General features: G+C 51.1%; 1 protein-coding gene across 2 annotated transcripts in view; it reads left to right on the top strand.

Annotated features, from left to right (window-relative positions):
• Positions 1-12,276, top strand: part of KIAA0513 (KIAA0513 ortholog) — a 56,086-nt gene extending 43,810 nt beyond the window's left edge. Inside the window, exons 9-13 of one of the 2 annotated variants that reach the window (XM_063111411.1) lie at positions 1,137-1,214; positions 2,484-2,513; positions 5,576-5,656; positions 6,025-6,119; positions 7,171-12,276. In XM_063111411.1, the coding sequence (XP_062967481.1) occupies positions 1,137-1,214; positions 2,484-2,513; positions 5,576-5,656; positions 6,025-6,119; positions 7,171-7,220 (334 nt within the window). In that variant the 3' untranslated portion in view covers positions 7,221-12,276. The remainder of the gene's footprint in view (positions 1-1,136; positions 1,215-2,483; positions 2,514-5,575; positions 5,657-6,024; positions 6,120-7,170) is intronic. The other variant, XM_063111409.1, reaches the window with a different exon arrangement.
• Positions 12,277-15,465: the final 3,189 nt, after the last annotated feature.

The following is a 15,465-nucleotide window of genomic DNA, read 5'->3' as shown; positions in this document are numbered from 1 at the left end:
CATAAAAAGGAGTGAAGTGTGATACATGCTACAACATGGATGAGCTTGAAAACATGGTGCTAAGTAAAAGAAGTCAGACACAAAAGGCCACGTATCATATGAGTCCGTGTATATGCAGTGTCCAGAACAGGCAGATCCCTAGAGACAAAGCAGATTAGTGGTTGCCAGGGCCTGGGGGCATGGATAATGAGGAGTGACTGCTAATATAAGGTTTCTTTATGGGATGATGAAAATGTTCTGGAAATAGTGATGGTTGCATAACTCTGTGAAAACACTAAAAATTACTGGATTGTATGTTTTAGAGGGTGAATTTTATGGTATGTGAATTATATCGCAGTAAAGCTAATTGTGTGTGTGTGTGTGTGTGTATAAAATGAAGGTCATGGTTGAAGTGAGAGACCAGCGGTCAGGGGCAATCTTGCCCACCATTCTGGCTCTGTGGATGATCGTTGGTGTTGCTTTGATCTCCCAAAGCCTCCCATCACAGAATTTTATTCACTCACAAGTAGGGCACTATACTAGAAACTGGAACCCAAAGGTGTCAGACAAAGTGCCTCTCTTAAAGATCACAGTCTAGCTGCAGTCCAACTTGCCCATGACAAAACAAGGGCCATATGAGGAGTGTGGCCAGGAAATGCTGCAGGAATCCAGAGGGCAGAGGCCTGCGCTGGAGCTGTCAGGAAGACTCTGTGAGGAGGCTGGATCTGGACTGACCCTGGGTCACGTGGAAGCAGAGAGAAGGGCAGAAGCTGGCTCAGCCTGGGTCGCTCTGGTCTAGTGATTTAGCGTGGTCCCTCCAGTCCTCGACTTAGCTATCATCTGTCATCTGGAACAGGGCTCAGCAAACTTTTCTATAAAGGGACAGATGATAAATAGTTTGACTTTGTGGGCCATATGGTCTGTGTTGCAACCACACAACTGTGCTATTGGAGTGTGAAAGCCACCGCAGATAGTTTGTAAATGAATAAGCAAGGCTGCATTCCAATAAAACTTTATTTACAGAAATAGGCAGCGGGCCAGATTTGGCCCACATGCCATAGCTTGCCAACCCTGACATTCTTTAAGAAGAGGTTTTCATACCTCTGTCGTTCTAGCCTTCCCATGGAGAGACCTTTACCTGTGTCTCTGTCTTGCAGGCACACACTGAGGTTCTGGAACGCAGCTTTTTTTGACGCTGTCCATTGTGAGAGGAGAAAGCGATCTCCCACTACCAGGTAGGAGCAACATACGGTCCCACTTGGCCTCGGAAAAGAGGACAGGGGAGTGGCTTTATTTTCTGGTTTCTGAAGAAGAGAGTGGAAGAGCAGCTACGTGGATGTGTATATGTTTTTTCTTCAATCCCTCTTGGCCCTTGTGCCCTGCAAGCTGCCTGAAGGGCCCTGGGTGCACAGCTTTGTGGGTGAGGGTGCTCGGCTTGCATGGAGGCGCTCTGTCCTGGGGCTCTGGCATGACTTGGCCTGACCCTCCTAAAATTGCAAACTCTCACTGAATGAGACCATCATCCCTCCCACCCCATCGTGGACCCACCTGCTATTCGCTGTACAAAATCAGAATCCTGCCAACCAACCACTGGAACAGGGTGCTAGGGTGTAGACTATGCTCTCAAGAGCCAACACGGAAATACAGTTGCTCACAGTTCACGCCTTGGCTCCACAGCCTGAACAGACTTTCCAGCTCCACGGAGGGTAACTTGCCATTCAGAAGACCCCTTTGGACACCCTTTCAGAAAGCACATGGCAGCAGTGAGGGGTTGGCAGTAAGCCATGGGGGCCGATGCTTGATTCTCTCTCTCTGGCCACAGCATGCGAAGGTTGCCGCCCACTGTGTGCAGCGACTAGGCAGGAAAGGGGAGCAGTCCCCTCAGGAATTCAGGGTGGGTCCCCTTAATGGCCACACCAGTCATGTGACTTTGCTGTCTCTGAACTTCTCAGAGCCTTTGTCTCCTCGGCTCATAGAACGAATCCCCTCCTCTAACGTTGGGGAGACCCCTTAGCCTTTCTCCCCATCAGGAGAGAGAGCAGATGACTGCTGCTTGAATAAAGACTTGTCTGCTAGCTCTTGGGTGTATCTGAAGTGAAATCCTCCCTTTTGGGAGGCAGCTAAAGTCCTAATGGGGTGAGGTGGCCTGCCTTGTGTGCCACAGCAGTCTGGTGTGTCTGCATTTCCTGGGGAGGGAGAGGAAGATCATGGCATGGGAAAGTTGCCAATACTCTAAACCCAAGGACTCAAGAGAGAATTTTACGTTCAGCCAGGAGACAAAAATGTAGGAAATGCTTAGATGCTTCTAGGCGAATGGGCTTTACCTCTGCTGTTTAGTTCTCAAACTTCTAGGCGATACATTTATTTCAAGTATCCTGTCTCTCTCTGTCCCTCTTGGTTTCTGCCTGTAATAACCTCCTTCTCTGCTTGTTCTTTTTTCCATCCACATATCTTGCATGACTTTGACATGTTCCTTTGTTTACCTGTTTCTGCTGCCGCTCCAGAGGGGATGCTGGAGAGGAGGAGGAGAAGAGGTGTGTGTGTCCACGTGACTTTGTTCCATTTTACAGAGCTGGGGGCTCCTTCGAAGGCCATGCAGGGCGGGGGGCCATGCGTCATTCTGAGCTGCTGCCATGGCAGAGCCCCAACGCAGGTGCAGCTCAGCATGGGCTGTGGCGGGGAGGGCATCCCTGGGGAGACAATCCTAGTGCTAGGACCGGCTGGCGACAGGTGGAAACAGAATGCCACAAAATAGTCAGAAAACAAATGGGACTCCTGAAGGGCCCAGTATGAGTTCAGAGAGGAGAGAGCCGTGAAGTCCAGCTTCATATATTCCACACATGGAATTCCATATGGGCTCATAAGCCATGGGTGGGTGCAGAGAATCTGTCTTATTTGCAATATTGCCGGCTCTCAGGTGTATGGGGGGCTGGCAGTTTGGGGGACATCTGGAGGAAAGACAGCTGCTCTCTCTTTTCCAGCCACTTGGTGATGTGGAAGCTGCGTGGGTGGGAGGGGGTCCCCTGAAGAAAAGCCTAGAATGGGGCTTTTTCCTGCAGGCCCACAGTGGGGTCCAACTCTCGTTTCAACTTTGTGTTGGTTAGAATCCTTTGTGATATATTTTTAAATCCTGTCTATTCAAAATAAACTTCCTAACACAATGCTTTTTTCACTGGAGAGTTCATGAAACATGCTTCCTTTAATCAGTGATGTGTTTGTACTGTTTATACTTATGAGAAATCTTGTTTCTTATGCAGCCTTGCTATAGCTTTAAAAGGAGCATTTAGGTATAACAAATATCTCCATCAATGAGCAAAGCCCCCAAGTTCCCACTGTCTCTCTGGGTGACTGTGATTAACCAGCCCTCCAGGTACAAGACTTCTTGGTGCCTCAACCCAGGCCTGAAAAGGGGAGGGCACTGCTGCTGGGGAGAGGGTGACTTGTCCTGAGCCCATCTGAAGACAGCCAGCCTCCTGGGCCTCATGGGCCTTCTTGCCAGAGCAGATACAGTCTGATCTGACCACGCATAGCCCCACGCAGGCTCCACATCTCTGACCTACCCCTGAGCCTCACCTGGAAGAGGGGCAAGTATTGTTTGAAGATTGGGGAGAAATTGGGTTTGGGCTCTAGGTCCCCAGGCAACCTCGTGCCTCCAATGTGACTTCTCTTTCTTGGCAATCTCGGCTGACAGCAGCATACCATTACCATCCTCTCTGTTCACAGAGGCAGAAATTTCTCCATTTCAGGTTTCCTTTTCAGCAAGCAGTTAGTCACGTCCAGATTCCCACAGTGGCAATGTAGACGCATGTGCAGTTCACTGTGCAGTATCAGACCTCAAATGGTATTGGGGATTGAACTCAGTTTTAAGAAAGTGATTTGATTGTAGGCATCAATTAATCTGCTGATTGCTAATGACCTTCCACCTCTTTCTTCAGAGGTCAGGTTAGACGTCCAAGTTTTAATCCTAACCACAGCAAAAAGAATCACCTCATCCAGGTCAAAAGCAGTGAGGGTCACGGCCGCAGTGCTGCATCACTCTGGAAGCCGTTCCCATGTGTTCTGGGGTTGGTTCCTGTGTGTTCTGTACACAGCAGGCCTGGGGGTGGTATGGGGATTTATGTGCCTGCACAATCCTATGGGTGACTACTGGGGGAAAGAGAATAGGAAGGGAAATGGGAAGGACTTAGCAAAGCACCTGGAAGTATATTCTGGATATCTTCGTGGGTATCCTGCCATCAGCATAAAGAAGCTGGAAGTGACCTCTGTTGTGCCCTGATGTCCTGTGTCCCCTGCTAAGCTGCAGCAGCAACAGTGACCTCCAGGGGCAGGACGGTGGAGAGGAGTTAAGAGTCTATGTTCTTTTTGTTTTGTTTCTCTTCCTTTGGCTTCTCCATTCTCCCTCACCCCTCGCTCCCTCATGCTGTGTCTTCTCTCCCTTTTCTTTGACCTTTCTCTCAAACTTATCTTAGACTCATCTATTCAGAGTTTTCTTTTTAGGGGGAAGTGGGCTAAAATGAGCTTCTCCTCCATGTTTGCAGCTGCTCCTGCAAGCAGCTTGCCTCTCAGACAGACACAGTGTCTTTTCACCCCATGGGGCGCCAGGGTATCTCATTACCCCAGGGCCAGGGGACGGAAGGAGCCAGCTGTCGCCAGTGGTGCAGCCTTCTAACTCAGGACCCTCCCACTGCCCCTCCTGGACATGCTGAGAGTCTGGGCTCCCCTCCAGGCATGTGGCAGGTGGACGCGCAAAAGGACACCCCCGCCCCCACCCCAGAGCCCTGCGCACACCTCGCCAGTGGTGTGTGCAAACCGTGGTGCCTTCTTGTAGGGGTTTCAGGGCTTCGTTCTAGAGCCTTGGTGCTGTCTTCACAATGGTCCGCTGTAGTCATGGGGTCACAGTTCAAAGAGGCCTAGCAGGAAGTGTGGGTCTGCTCCACATTATTCGGGGAGGGGAATGGAGAGGAAGCGTTGAGGGCTGTGAGAAAGCCAAGGTGGAGAAAATCACTACGAAGCAGGGCAGAGTCCTCTGCAGGGACAATGTGGCCATTGGAGACTCCCAGCATCTCCTGTTGAAACTGCCACCCACAGCTGGCACAGGGCACAGCGCCTTGCCTGGCTCCTGCGGCTGCTCAGGAGACACAGGTGTGAGTCTGTGAACCTTTTCCCTGGTTCCCAAGGCCCACTCCCCTGGGATACCAGGTGGGTCCCTTCCACTCTGGAGGCTTCTCCTCCTGTGCAACGGGCCCATGACCCGCTCTTCAGCCACAGTAAGGACATGGGGCCACCTTCTCATTTCCTAAAGAATGCTCTGGGCAGCCACACCACACACATCATCTCCAGGGAAGCACACAGCATTTCAGTTGTTGGGTCTCTTCATCTTAGGAAGAAGGAAATAAATAATTTTGTGTCAGAACTCTGGAAGGCTTTGTATAAAAGCCAGGTAAGCATCTCTTCAGCAGAGAGGTGCCCCCTTCTGTGTCAGGGAGGCAGCACCTGGGTGCCGCCAGCACCTGCAGATCAGAGCGGGGAGGGGGGAGTGGTGGAGACACGGGCGGTGCTGTCTGAACTCCGCTCCTGTCCCCTCTTGTGCTTGCAGGGAGAAGTGGCGCCACATGACCCAGGAGGAGCGTGATGACAGCCTCCGGTTCAATGAGAACATTACCTTTGGGCAGCTAGGGTAAGAGCTGGGGGCGCAGGGAGGTGCAGAGAGGGAGGGCCACCCTGCATGCCGTCCCTCCCACTGTCACACACTGGGACATGATATCAGTATAGTTGCATCCTCTTAAACTGCTCACAAGCATAGGATTAATCACACCTGGCCTCAATTCTGGTTCCTAATTAATCCGCCTCCTAACACCAGCCCTGGTGGCGGCAATGTCCCAGTGAGAGTTGTTGGTGGCTAAGTAGGTTTCAATGCACTTTTATCTTTTGCTAACAATTCCAGGCAGGCCCCATGTTGGGCACCCAGGAGAATAGGGCCCAGCTTCTCAGGCCCCTGTCCCCAGGGAGGCAGAAAGGTGATGGTCTCGGGTGTCTTTCCTCCAGCACGTTCACTCACAACATGCTGGCCTTTGGACTGAACAGGAAGCTGTGCAGTGACTTCCTGAAGAAGCAGGCCGTGATCGGCAACCTGGACGAAGGTGAGCCCCCTGAGGCCAGCCATGGCACTGTCTGCGCAGAAGGGTGGGTGGGGGCCAAGGCAGGAGTGAGCACTCTGCACGCTGGATTCCCACCCTGCCAGCAGGAAGGTCCCCATTTTAACTAGAAGTGTGATGTCAAGCTTTTTGGTTGGTTCACCTTCCTCTTCCCCTAGTCTGTATAAACTCGTGAGACGCTTCTTATTGCATTTGGAAAGCCGTTTCTTCTAGATGGGATTGTGGGGTGGGTGGAGGAGCCTGCTGGCTCAGTGTTTACAGACAGGGCAAAGAAGCAGGTGTGGCTTAGCGCTCGGACTCTGAACTTGCACAGGGCCTAACTCCAGCCACGAGTTCCACCACTCCCCTTCTAAATGGCCATATCCCTCCCTTTATTTCATGAGCCATACTGCCATGACAAGTACGGGGACAGTGGAGTGACAAAGGCAGGGTGGGTGCGAGTTTTGAGGTTTTTCTAGAATCTCTGGCTTCTGTACTATCAGAGTCTGCTGGAGCCAGCTTTTGTGTTTCACTCCATCTGCTACAAAACAGTTCTTCTTCCTAGTCTAAAAAGCTTTGCACTTAGACATATATTTGGATTGGACAATATTCTTTAAAAATAAAAAACCCATCTTGCACCACACTCAAGGGGGCTGTGGAGGACTGGCCTCAGGAGTCAGGAGCATGTCAGTGGCACCCTGGACAATCTCAAAATGTTGCCACCAGCCCCTCCTCGCCTGCAGAGGGTGAGAAGAATACGGTCACCTCCCCTGTCACATGGCCCAATGGCCCCAAGACCACACCGTGCTGTCCACACCTTCCCAGGCAGCCCATGATCTGTCACGCCATTTCCATAAGCAGGTACATTCCTGACCCTGAGGGCCATTTCCAAGTGCAGTGTGCTGCACCGGGGGCTCTGTTCACCAAGCACCTCCGTGGCCCCGGCCTGCGCCCCGTCCCTGGTGAAGTTGCAATCAGTCACTGCCCAAGTGGGAAGAGCAGACGCGCTTGCCTGTCATCACCTTTCCTCCAAGAAATAACATGTTTTCTTTTCCAGAGCAATACAAGCTGCTTAGCAATCACATTGAGCAAATGGCCACCGAATAGGCCACGGGAGGCTACACCCCCCAGAGGACTGAGGGTGCATACTCCAGGCCCAGCGACCGGCCGCCACCCCACCCGATGACCCTGCATGACATCAGCAGCACCCAGAGCCACACCTTGCTGCCCTAGAACTAGCGGTTAGAAGAATCCGGCTGCCCATCCTCCCTCCTCCCCTCTGCCTGTGTCTGCTCTTCACTCTGTCCACGTGCCAAAGTGTCTCCTGATCGCACAGCTAAAACCGAGGTGACCATTTCTACCCCTGAATGCCAGGCTTGTGAGATGAGACCAAGAGGGACAGGAGGAAAGACACCATGGGCCGGGTGGGCACAGGGCAGTGTCTGCCCATAGCCTCCTGCTGAGGGTAGGGGGGAGGGCACGGGCACAGGAACACAGATAAGGACAGTGTGAGTGATGTGCAGGGCAAGCGCTGTAATGGTGGCGATCTGGGACCGTGCTCCCTGCCGTGGGTGCAGAGGGAGTGTTGAGCCCTGTCAGTGCTGGTCCGTGGCTGGTACGTGCTCTTGCCACATCTCCCTCCGTGTGACAGGAACTGGGGAGTCACAGCAACCTCAAGGAAGAGGGGGGCACCTCCTATTTTAGGGAGAGAGAGACCGGTGTGGACGCTCTTTCCTGGCTGTATAAGACCAGCCACCATCAGAGGGACGTGTGAACACCCAGCAGCCATCACAGGATCCAAATGGCTTCATTAAAATCACATCCGCACTGAGGTGTCTGTGGCAGGCCACCTGAAATGTTCCTGTCAGCTTCCTTCTGAAGCCGAGAAAGTTCTGCAGCTCACTGGGAACAGCACAGTGCTGTCTGCAAGAAGCACAGAAAAGAGCCCGCCCTTTCTAAAAGCAGAGTGCTCCTCTTTACTTCAAAAGGGTGGGAAGAGCTGTGTTCAGGGTCATAGCCAGCTGGGGAGACACAGCTCTGGTGGCCATTATCCAAGGCTGATTAGCAGAGTGGACTCTGCATGTCTCCAAGCTCTGAGCACCAGGCCGCCAGCCTCCAAAGGCACTTTACCTCCCGCAGCTGGGTCTTGTACCTCGTTCCTGCAGGGCTGCAGAGGCTCCCTTTATCTCATACCCAGTGCCTGGGACACAGGGCTTTCCTCCGTGGGTTCGTACCAGGCACATGGGGGTCTCTCCTCCCACTCTTTGTCCTTCCCTTCTGTCTCCCCTCACCACTTCCTCTAACGTTCAGTTACATTAAATTAAGTACATGCCTGCTGGTCACTTACCTGGCTAGTGCTCGGAAGGTTTCCCTTCCAGGAATACTTCCCTGGAATGTTCCAGAGAAGAACATGGTTGGTTGAGCTGCAGCACCTGTGTCTTGGGCATCAGGTGATGATAAAAGAGAGACACCACGAAACATGGCGTCCTCTGGGCACACTCGGGTGATGTCGCCAGCCAGAGGGACTGGAGAGCGGGTGTGGACGCTCTTCTGGCAAGATGTGTGTTATCTCAACCCATCTGGTGATGCCGACAGGTGGGGCACAACCGTGTTGCCAGTTTGCTCACTGTGTGCCGGGCAGACTTTGCAGGCTGAGATGCCCCGGCCCCCGTCATTAGGCCTTAGTGACAGTGCATGTCTCTGCTAATAGGGTCAAATTACCGGGTGTGCGGGCCCCTCCTCTAATGCCAATGTCAGATAATGCTCTCTCCTGAAACGTTCAGTCACAGCCTCTGGACGCTTCATGTCCTCTTCCCTCTTTCTGTAAAACTGGCCACACTGAGTGGTCATCAGAGGACCACCCTGCAGGGCCAATGTGCAGGGCTCCCCCATTGAGCTATCTTGTCACTGGCCCTGTTAGTCATTTACTGTCAGTGTTAGTTGAAATGCATTAAGACTTTAAGGTGCCCACAAGACTTACGCCTGTATATATAAGATTTTCGTATAGAAGTTTTGATTTGGTATGATTTATGGAGGAAAATAATAGTTAGAGTCTGAGACCCTCTCCAGTGATGCCGGGACCATGTGCACAGCCTTTGGAAGGAAGTGCAGCTTTGAATTTTTTTGGCTTCTTCCCAGCACTTTCCCTTCAAAAATGAGCTTGAGACTCTTCTCCTGCACATAGACCTCTTGAAATAGTGATTTCAAGCGGAAGGAGGAGTTGTGGTGTTCCATTTCTCCCTCCTTGTTCTCCTAGACCTTGCTCTCAGAGTTGGGGTGAATCTGACCCCGAGGAGTATCGCCTGTTGTGCTAGGTCCCCCGCAGGATGCAGCCACAGGGGGCTCTGGAGGCTACTCTGCTCTCTCCTGCTGACAGCTGGCTCTGGCTGAGCGTCTCACTTTTGAGTACCCCTGGCCAGTGTCACCTGGAGTAGGCACCGCATGCCTGGAAGAAGGCTGACCGCTGGCCCACTGGGGTTTCCTCTCCTCCCTGTGACATTGTCTCTTCCCTCCACTCCCAGCCAGAGCAGACCTGAGGGGAGCTCTCTGGTGATGAGCAGACAGAGCCAGTTCACATTGCTCCAAGGTCCCAGTGTGGGGAGGTGTTACACCCAGGGCACACACAGGGACGCTTTGGTGTAAGAAAGCTCTGGTAACCCTTCTGTTAACTCAGGTACCTTAGACTCAATGCGAAAAGTGTCAGATAATACCCCAGAAGAGATTCTTCCAGTCCTAGCAGGTAGAGTACCCAAAGCTGGGAGCTTTGAAGGCATGTCATCGGCATGGCATCTCAGATTCACTGTTGTCTGACCTTCAGGGCTACACGAATCATAATGAACCAAAATACAGTTAATCTCCCAAATACAAAGTTCCCTGCTTGGAAACAGGGTGATGTTGAGATGCAGCTTTGTATGTTTCAGCCTTTGTTAGCAATATTGATAGATGTTTGAGAGGCCACATGAATATTTATATTTCATCTGCTCTGTGTGTGTTTCACCAAAGGCAGAAGAGCCAGATTATGATATTGTAAATTTTCTGTACAGTGAAATGCAGTAGGCTATGATTTCCTGTTGCCAAAAGAAAATAAAGGTGGGCTAAGGAGCTCTGAAATTGCAAAAAGAGGACTAGAGGAAGGGTCCAATTTCTGAGCTCTGTACCCAAATCGAAACCCGGCTGTTCAGGTTAATCCAGGGAACACGCTGGGTTTAGAACCAGTGCCGCAACTTAGAACCAAGGCCCAACGCAGGAATTGGGGTCCCCATCTACTCTTCTCCCCATTCTGAGAGTTGAAACCAAGTGGGCCCTCTGTTTCTCAGCTCTCCGAGCCCAGGTATACTGTGAGTTGACTGACATGGAGATTAGGCTGCAGATTTGAAATTAGCTTTTCCACGGGCTGTTCTATGTGAGTTAACGTGTCACCCTGGGAGCACCTGGTATTCCATCCGGTTCTGGTGTGAGCAATACAGAGTTCACAACATAAAAGCTTTTGGCCTAACCCCAGGTGACCTTAACCAGAAGCCAGGGCTGTAAGCTACCTGCCTGACCTTCCTGGGTCATGATAACTTAGTTGGCTTTTTAATTAGGGAGGATCCAGGTAGGCCGGTGTGGTCAGATCAGCTTTATTACCAAATTACCTAAAACTTCAGAACATGGCAAGAACAGTGGGGAGCTTGAGAAAGAGAACTTTAAGGGGAAAAGGACAGGAAACTTTCAGGGGTGGCAGCAGGCAGCAGCCGAGCCCCAACCTCAGGGCGAGGGAAGGGTGGTCTGCGGCTGGCCTCTCTTTCTCCACACAAGACAAAGCTGCTGGGTGGGCATCTCCACAGAGTCCTTGCAGCCCACACACCACTGAGCCAGTTAGTTCTGCTCGGCCATTTCTCTTACACCTCAGTTGTCTCACCCACTTTTCCAGTAAATCAATTTTTCGTTTTTATGATTTTTGGAGATATATTTCTCTTGAGAAGTTTTCAGCCAAGTTCCACCGTGAAGGGGAATTGTATTGACTAGAAGTGCCCCTGATGGGCACACGTGCAGCTTGCAGGCTTCAGACAGAGAAAGCCCGGGACTTCCTCGAACCACACAGACCACTCAACCCAGTAAATCCTGGCTGCCACGTGCCAGGAACAGGAATGGTTGGTTCATCAGATATCAGATGGATGAATCATTTCCAGATTGTTCACACCCAGGGAACACATTGCTAAGACCCCTGTCCGGGGTACGCTCTTGTGGGGCCCGGGACTCCTGTGTCCCGGGGATGTCAGTGGGCAGTGCTCCCGCTGGAGGTTCTTGGTTGCTACTGGAAAGTGGAAAAGTCGCTGTTTCGAGGAGATAGTGAGGATGATAGGTTTGTTCATCTCGCCATCCCTTCCACTCACCCCCGCTCCTGCAGGACATCCATGCAGTTCGGGGAGACCCAGACCCTGCCAGAGCAAAGTTAGACCCCAAACCTGCTGCAGCCTGAGGCCCCTTAGAGCTGCACTTTAAGGGATTTTGCATTTTTAACTAGAAAGAGGTTTCGTGTTGGCAAACCCCCCATTCCACTGAACTTGAGCTGGAGACTGTGCTCCTAGATGGAGACTTGCTCCTAGATGACGTGCTCATGAAGGAGAGAAAGCACAGAAGGAAGCGTGCCCTCTGAGGCAAAGCTCTAGCCCGCTGCGGACTCCAGCAAGCCTGGGACCATCACTTGGGTCTTTGGGGTGGACACCTTATGGAGGATGTCAAACATTTTAACACTAGGAAATGCTGGAAATTCAGATAACATGCATATATCCCCTTAAAATAGGTAAACGTGTTAGAACTCAGTTAATCCGCTGCCTTCCTTATGCATTGTGATTTCTGTTGGAACTTTCAGTGATATTTTACATATGTACATTCTTTGGTTTCTTGTTCAAAACTGAGTTTGTCTTGGACCTAAACTTGCCATTGTCATGTGCAAACATTGCCTTTTTGGATGCCCCCAAAGTAGAGTTCAATAACGCCGGTATTTTTTGTGTTACAGTTATGCAATTTTGTGTCCTGCTGGGTGATGTTTTACAAACTATATTTTAAGGTTGAGAAAGTTTCAAGGTTGAAGATCGCAAAGCAGTGGTAAAATCAAAGCTGTTTCCTGTGAAGAAAAAAAAAAAGTATGTATATATGTTGCACTTGGATTGTCAGAAGGTGGAAACCGAAATAAATTATCTTTAAAAAAAAAAGTGAGCCTGTTTAATTTTTGTTTTAACATATCTGTGAGGATTTTTTTTTTACAGAATTTGCAGTCTTCTCAGTTACATCAGTGGCTTTTCAGAGAAAAAATATTTTTTTCTAAGGTCACATAGAGACTTTCCCCATTAGGCTGAGCATTTGGGTCTCATCAGGTGGATGAGACCGTGAGAAACGCTGGAAAAAGGAGATTCCTCTGTAGATACAGCCAGCTGAGTTGGTCTGTTTGGGCACTTGGGGGGTGTTAGTGACTGAGGGACCCCCAGACTGGGTCTCAGCCCAGGATGCCAGCACACCTTGAACCCTCCAACCGGGCTTCTCTTCCTGCTGCTCCTCGGAGCCAATGCCTCACCTCTTGATTTAGGGGTTGAGGGGTGGTAGGTGGACCCTGACTGCTACCCTCCCCCCTAACACAGGCAGGACTTTCTAGCCCTTTTCAACTCGGTTCGACAGATGTATTTCCTGAAGTGTTTAGGCTTTCTCTTTTTCTGATTATGAGAAGTCAGTGGCCGCGTTCTAATACTCTGGCCTAAACGGATCAGGCAGGTGAGCTGAGGTACAGGAAGGCCTGGGAGAGGACCAGTCCCCACTGCACAGCTGGGGTGGAAGCGGCCAGGTTCAGGGGCCCTGGAGTACAGGGCTCCCCCCTTATCTGCCTGAGTGGACTGGGAACGCTCCCTGACACACGGGTGGGGCTGGTGGTCTCATGTCTCTGGCTCTGCCACTGCCCCCTCTTGGCCAGACATGGAGGGAGGGCCTGGCTGGGGAGTGCCCCCAACCCCAGAGCATCGTGTCTAGACTTTTCCTCTGGTGCCACGGGGATTTCACCAGCAGCAGACAAAGGGCTAGGTGCAGAGGCAAACTCCTAGGAAGGAGGGATGGATTGTATAAGTTTCCTACCTATTGCAAGAAAAGGGACCTAACTTTTCTGTGTACATTTTATAGAAACAAATTTTAAATGTATTATTCAAAAGTTACAAAACTAAATACAGTAAGTGTAAAAGAAATGTAAACAATTAAGCTTTCAAATGATATTCTTTGTAAGGTGTAACCTTGACACTTCTGACCTTCTTAAAGATTAAAACTGCCCAAGGACTCTGGGACCCCTGGATGGTGTTTTGCTGTTTCCCACGGAATGCCCTCCACGGCTGCGTGCCACCGGCCCTCCCCCACCACAGCCTGGACACGCTCCGGGCCCCTCGTGCAGCATCTTGCCTCTGTCCATATTTGGGACCAGAGTCTTACCCATGAGGTCGTTTTGTAATTTCATGGGAAGTAACAGTGGCTACTTTGTCTTCTGCTTATGTAGGCATCCGTACAGATGGCCATGGGTGGTGGAACCAGTCCGTCCTCAGTGACTAGGAGAGAAAACGTAAGAGAATAAATACACAGGAGAAGAGCATCCGGACACACATGAGGCAGCCACTGGCCCCTCTGTCCCCACCTGCCCTCCCACCTCCTGGGGGCCCAAAAGGAGAGAATCTCTGAATTTTGTGGCCACTTCCCACGTGACCACCCAGACAGGTGGTGAGAGGGAAAGTTCTCATCCAACTGTCCAGCCTGAACCCAGGGACAACTGGTCTCTTAGGTGCGCTGGGGCCCAAAGGGAAGGGGAGAAGCTGCTCACTCAGTCAACTTACATTTAAGGAGCACCTGCTGTGAGCCAGGCACTGCCAGTCTTGACCACAAAGATGACAAGAAGGTCATTTGCCTTTAGAAACTATCAGTGGGCTTGGGACACAGCTGGGGTTTTTAAAAAGTACATTTACATATATAAATGTGTATGTGTGTGTATACATGTATATAGAGTATAAAAGTAGAATAGAATATAGTATGTTACTATATGTAATATATAATACAATCACTTATATATTATTTTATATCTTATCTATTATATGGAACATCTAGGAGGTTTTAGTTATTTTCGGAGTGAGTATCCTGCCTGGTAGAGTCAGGGAAGGATTCCTGGAGGAGGTGTCATAGAGCTGGAACCTGGGTGATAAAAATCTCTGTGGTGAAGACATTAATCCTACAATGATCCCAGCAGCAAGATGTGTGTCCCCTACCTTATGGTGACAAATCCATGGCATCCCAAGTGGGGAATCAAATACAGGGCCATCTGGCTCCAAAGTGGCACATTTATCCACTAGGCCAGCGTGAGAGGCTGAGGGGGAGAGCGTTCCAGCCGGGGTCTTCAGAAGGCAGGAGGTGTGCTGGGTCACCCAGAGCGCTGATGCCCCCAATTTAAAGCGCCCTGGCCCTCAAAAGAGTCCTGCAGCTGGGGACAGGCCCACCAGTGGGAGGTTTGTGGCCCAGCCTGGGAGTCAGTAGAGAGAGAAGTTTCTGTTCTATTCCATCTCGTCGTGGGGAATCTGGTCCTACTTAGAACTTTCGCTGCCCTCGCGTCACAACAGCACTTTCCAGCGTTGCGCTGCTAGGACCCACGGCCGGGTGTGGCCTTGGGGGACGGAGGGCTGTGGACCAGTGGAGCAGGTCTGTACGTTCAGGCTCCAGTTACACTTTCTAATCTGCCAGCCCCCAAGCCTTGTGTGGCATTCAGGGACAGAAACGTCCACACGCATGTGTGGAGCGCAGAATCCAGTTCCAGGACCCACACATACTCACGAAGGCCTTAGTCTCCTCGAGTGGAGCCATCCACAGGAGAGCAGGTTCACCCAGCATGCCCTCAGAGACAGTGTCAAAGATTGGCTCCCAAATGTGCATACAGAGGACCCCGACAGGCAGCCGCCTGGTCCAGGGACCCCACCCCTTCCTTCACATCTGTCTCCTGCCGACCTCCATGGACTTCTGCAATGTGTTCTGGTCTCAAAGTCATCCTGCACATCATGTCACGTGTCATGGGCTGAATTGTGCCCCAGATTCATATGCGGAAGTCCTACTCCCAGTATCCCAGAATGTCACCTTATTGAGAAATAGGGTCGTTGCAGATGCTGTTAGTCAAGCTGAGGCCTCTCTGCTGGAGTAGGGTGGGCCTCTAATCCCATCTGATGGGTGAAAAGGGAGATTTGGACACAGACTTGAAAGTGCACAGGGAGAACGACACATGAGATGAAGGCAGACATCAAGCGATGCGTCTACAAGGCAAGGGACACTGAGGACTGCCAGCAGCTGCCAGGAGCTGGGAGAG

Source organism: Cynocephalus volans, chromosome 10, assembly GCF_027409185.1.
Source record: "Cynocephalus volans isolate mCynVol1 chromosome 10, mCynVol1.pri, whole genome shotgun sequence".
NCBI lineage: Eukaryota > Metazoa > Chordata > Mammalia > Dermoptera > Cynocephalidae > Cynocephalus > Cynocephalus volans.
The sequence above is the reverse complement of the archived record's forward strand: the minus strand, read 5'-3'. Positions and strand labels throughout refer to the sequence as shown.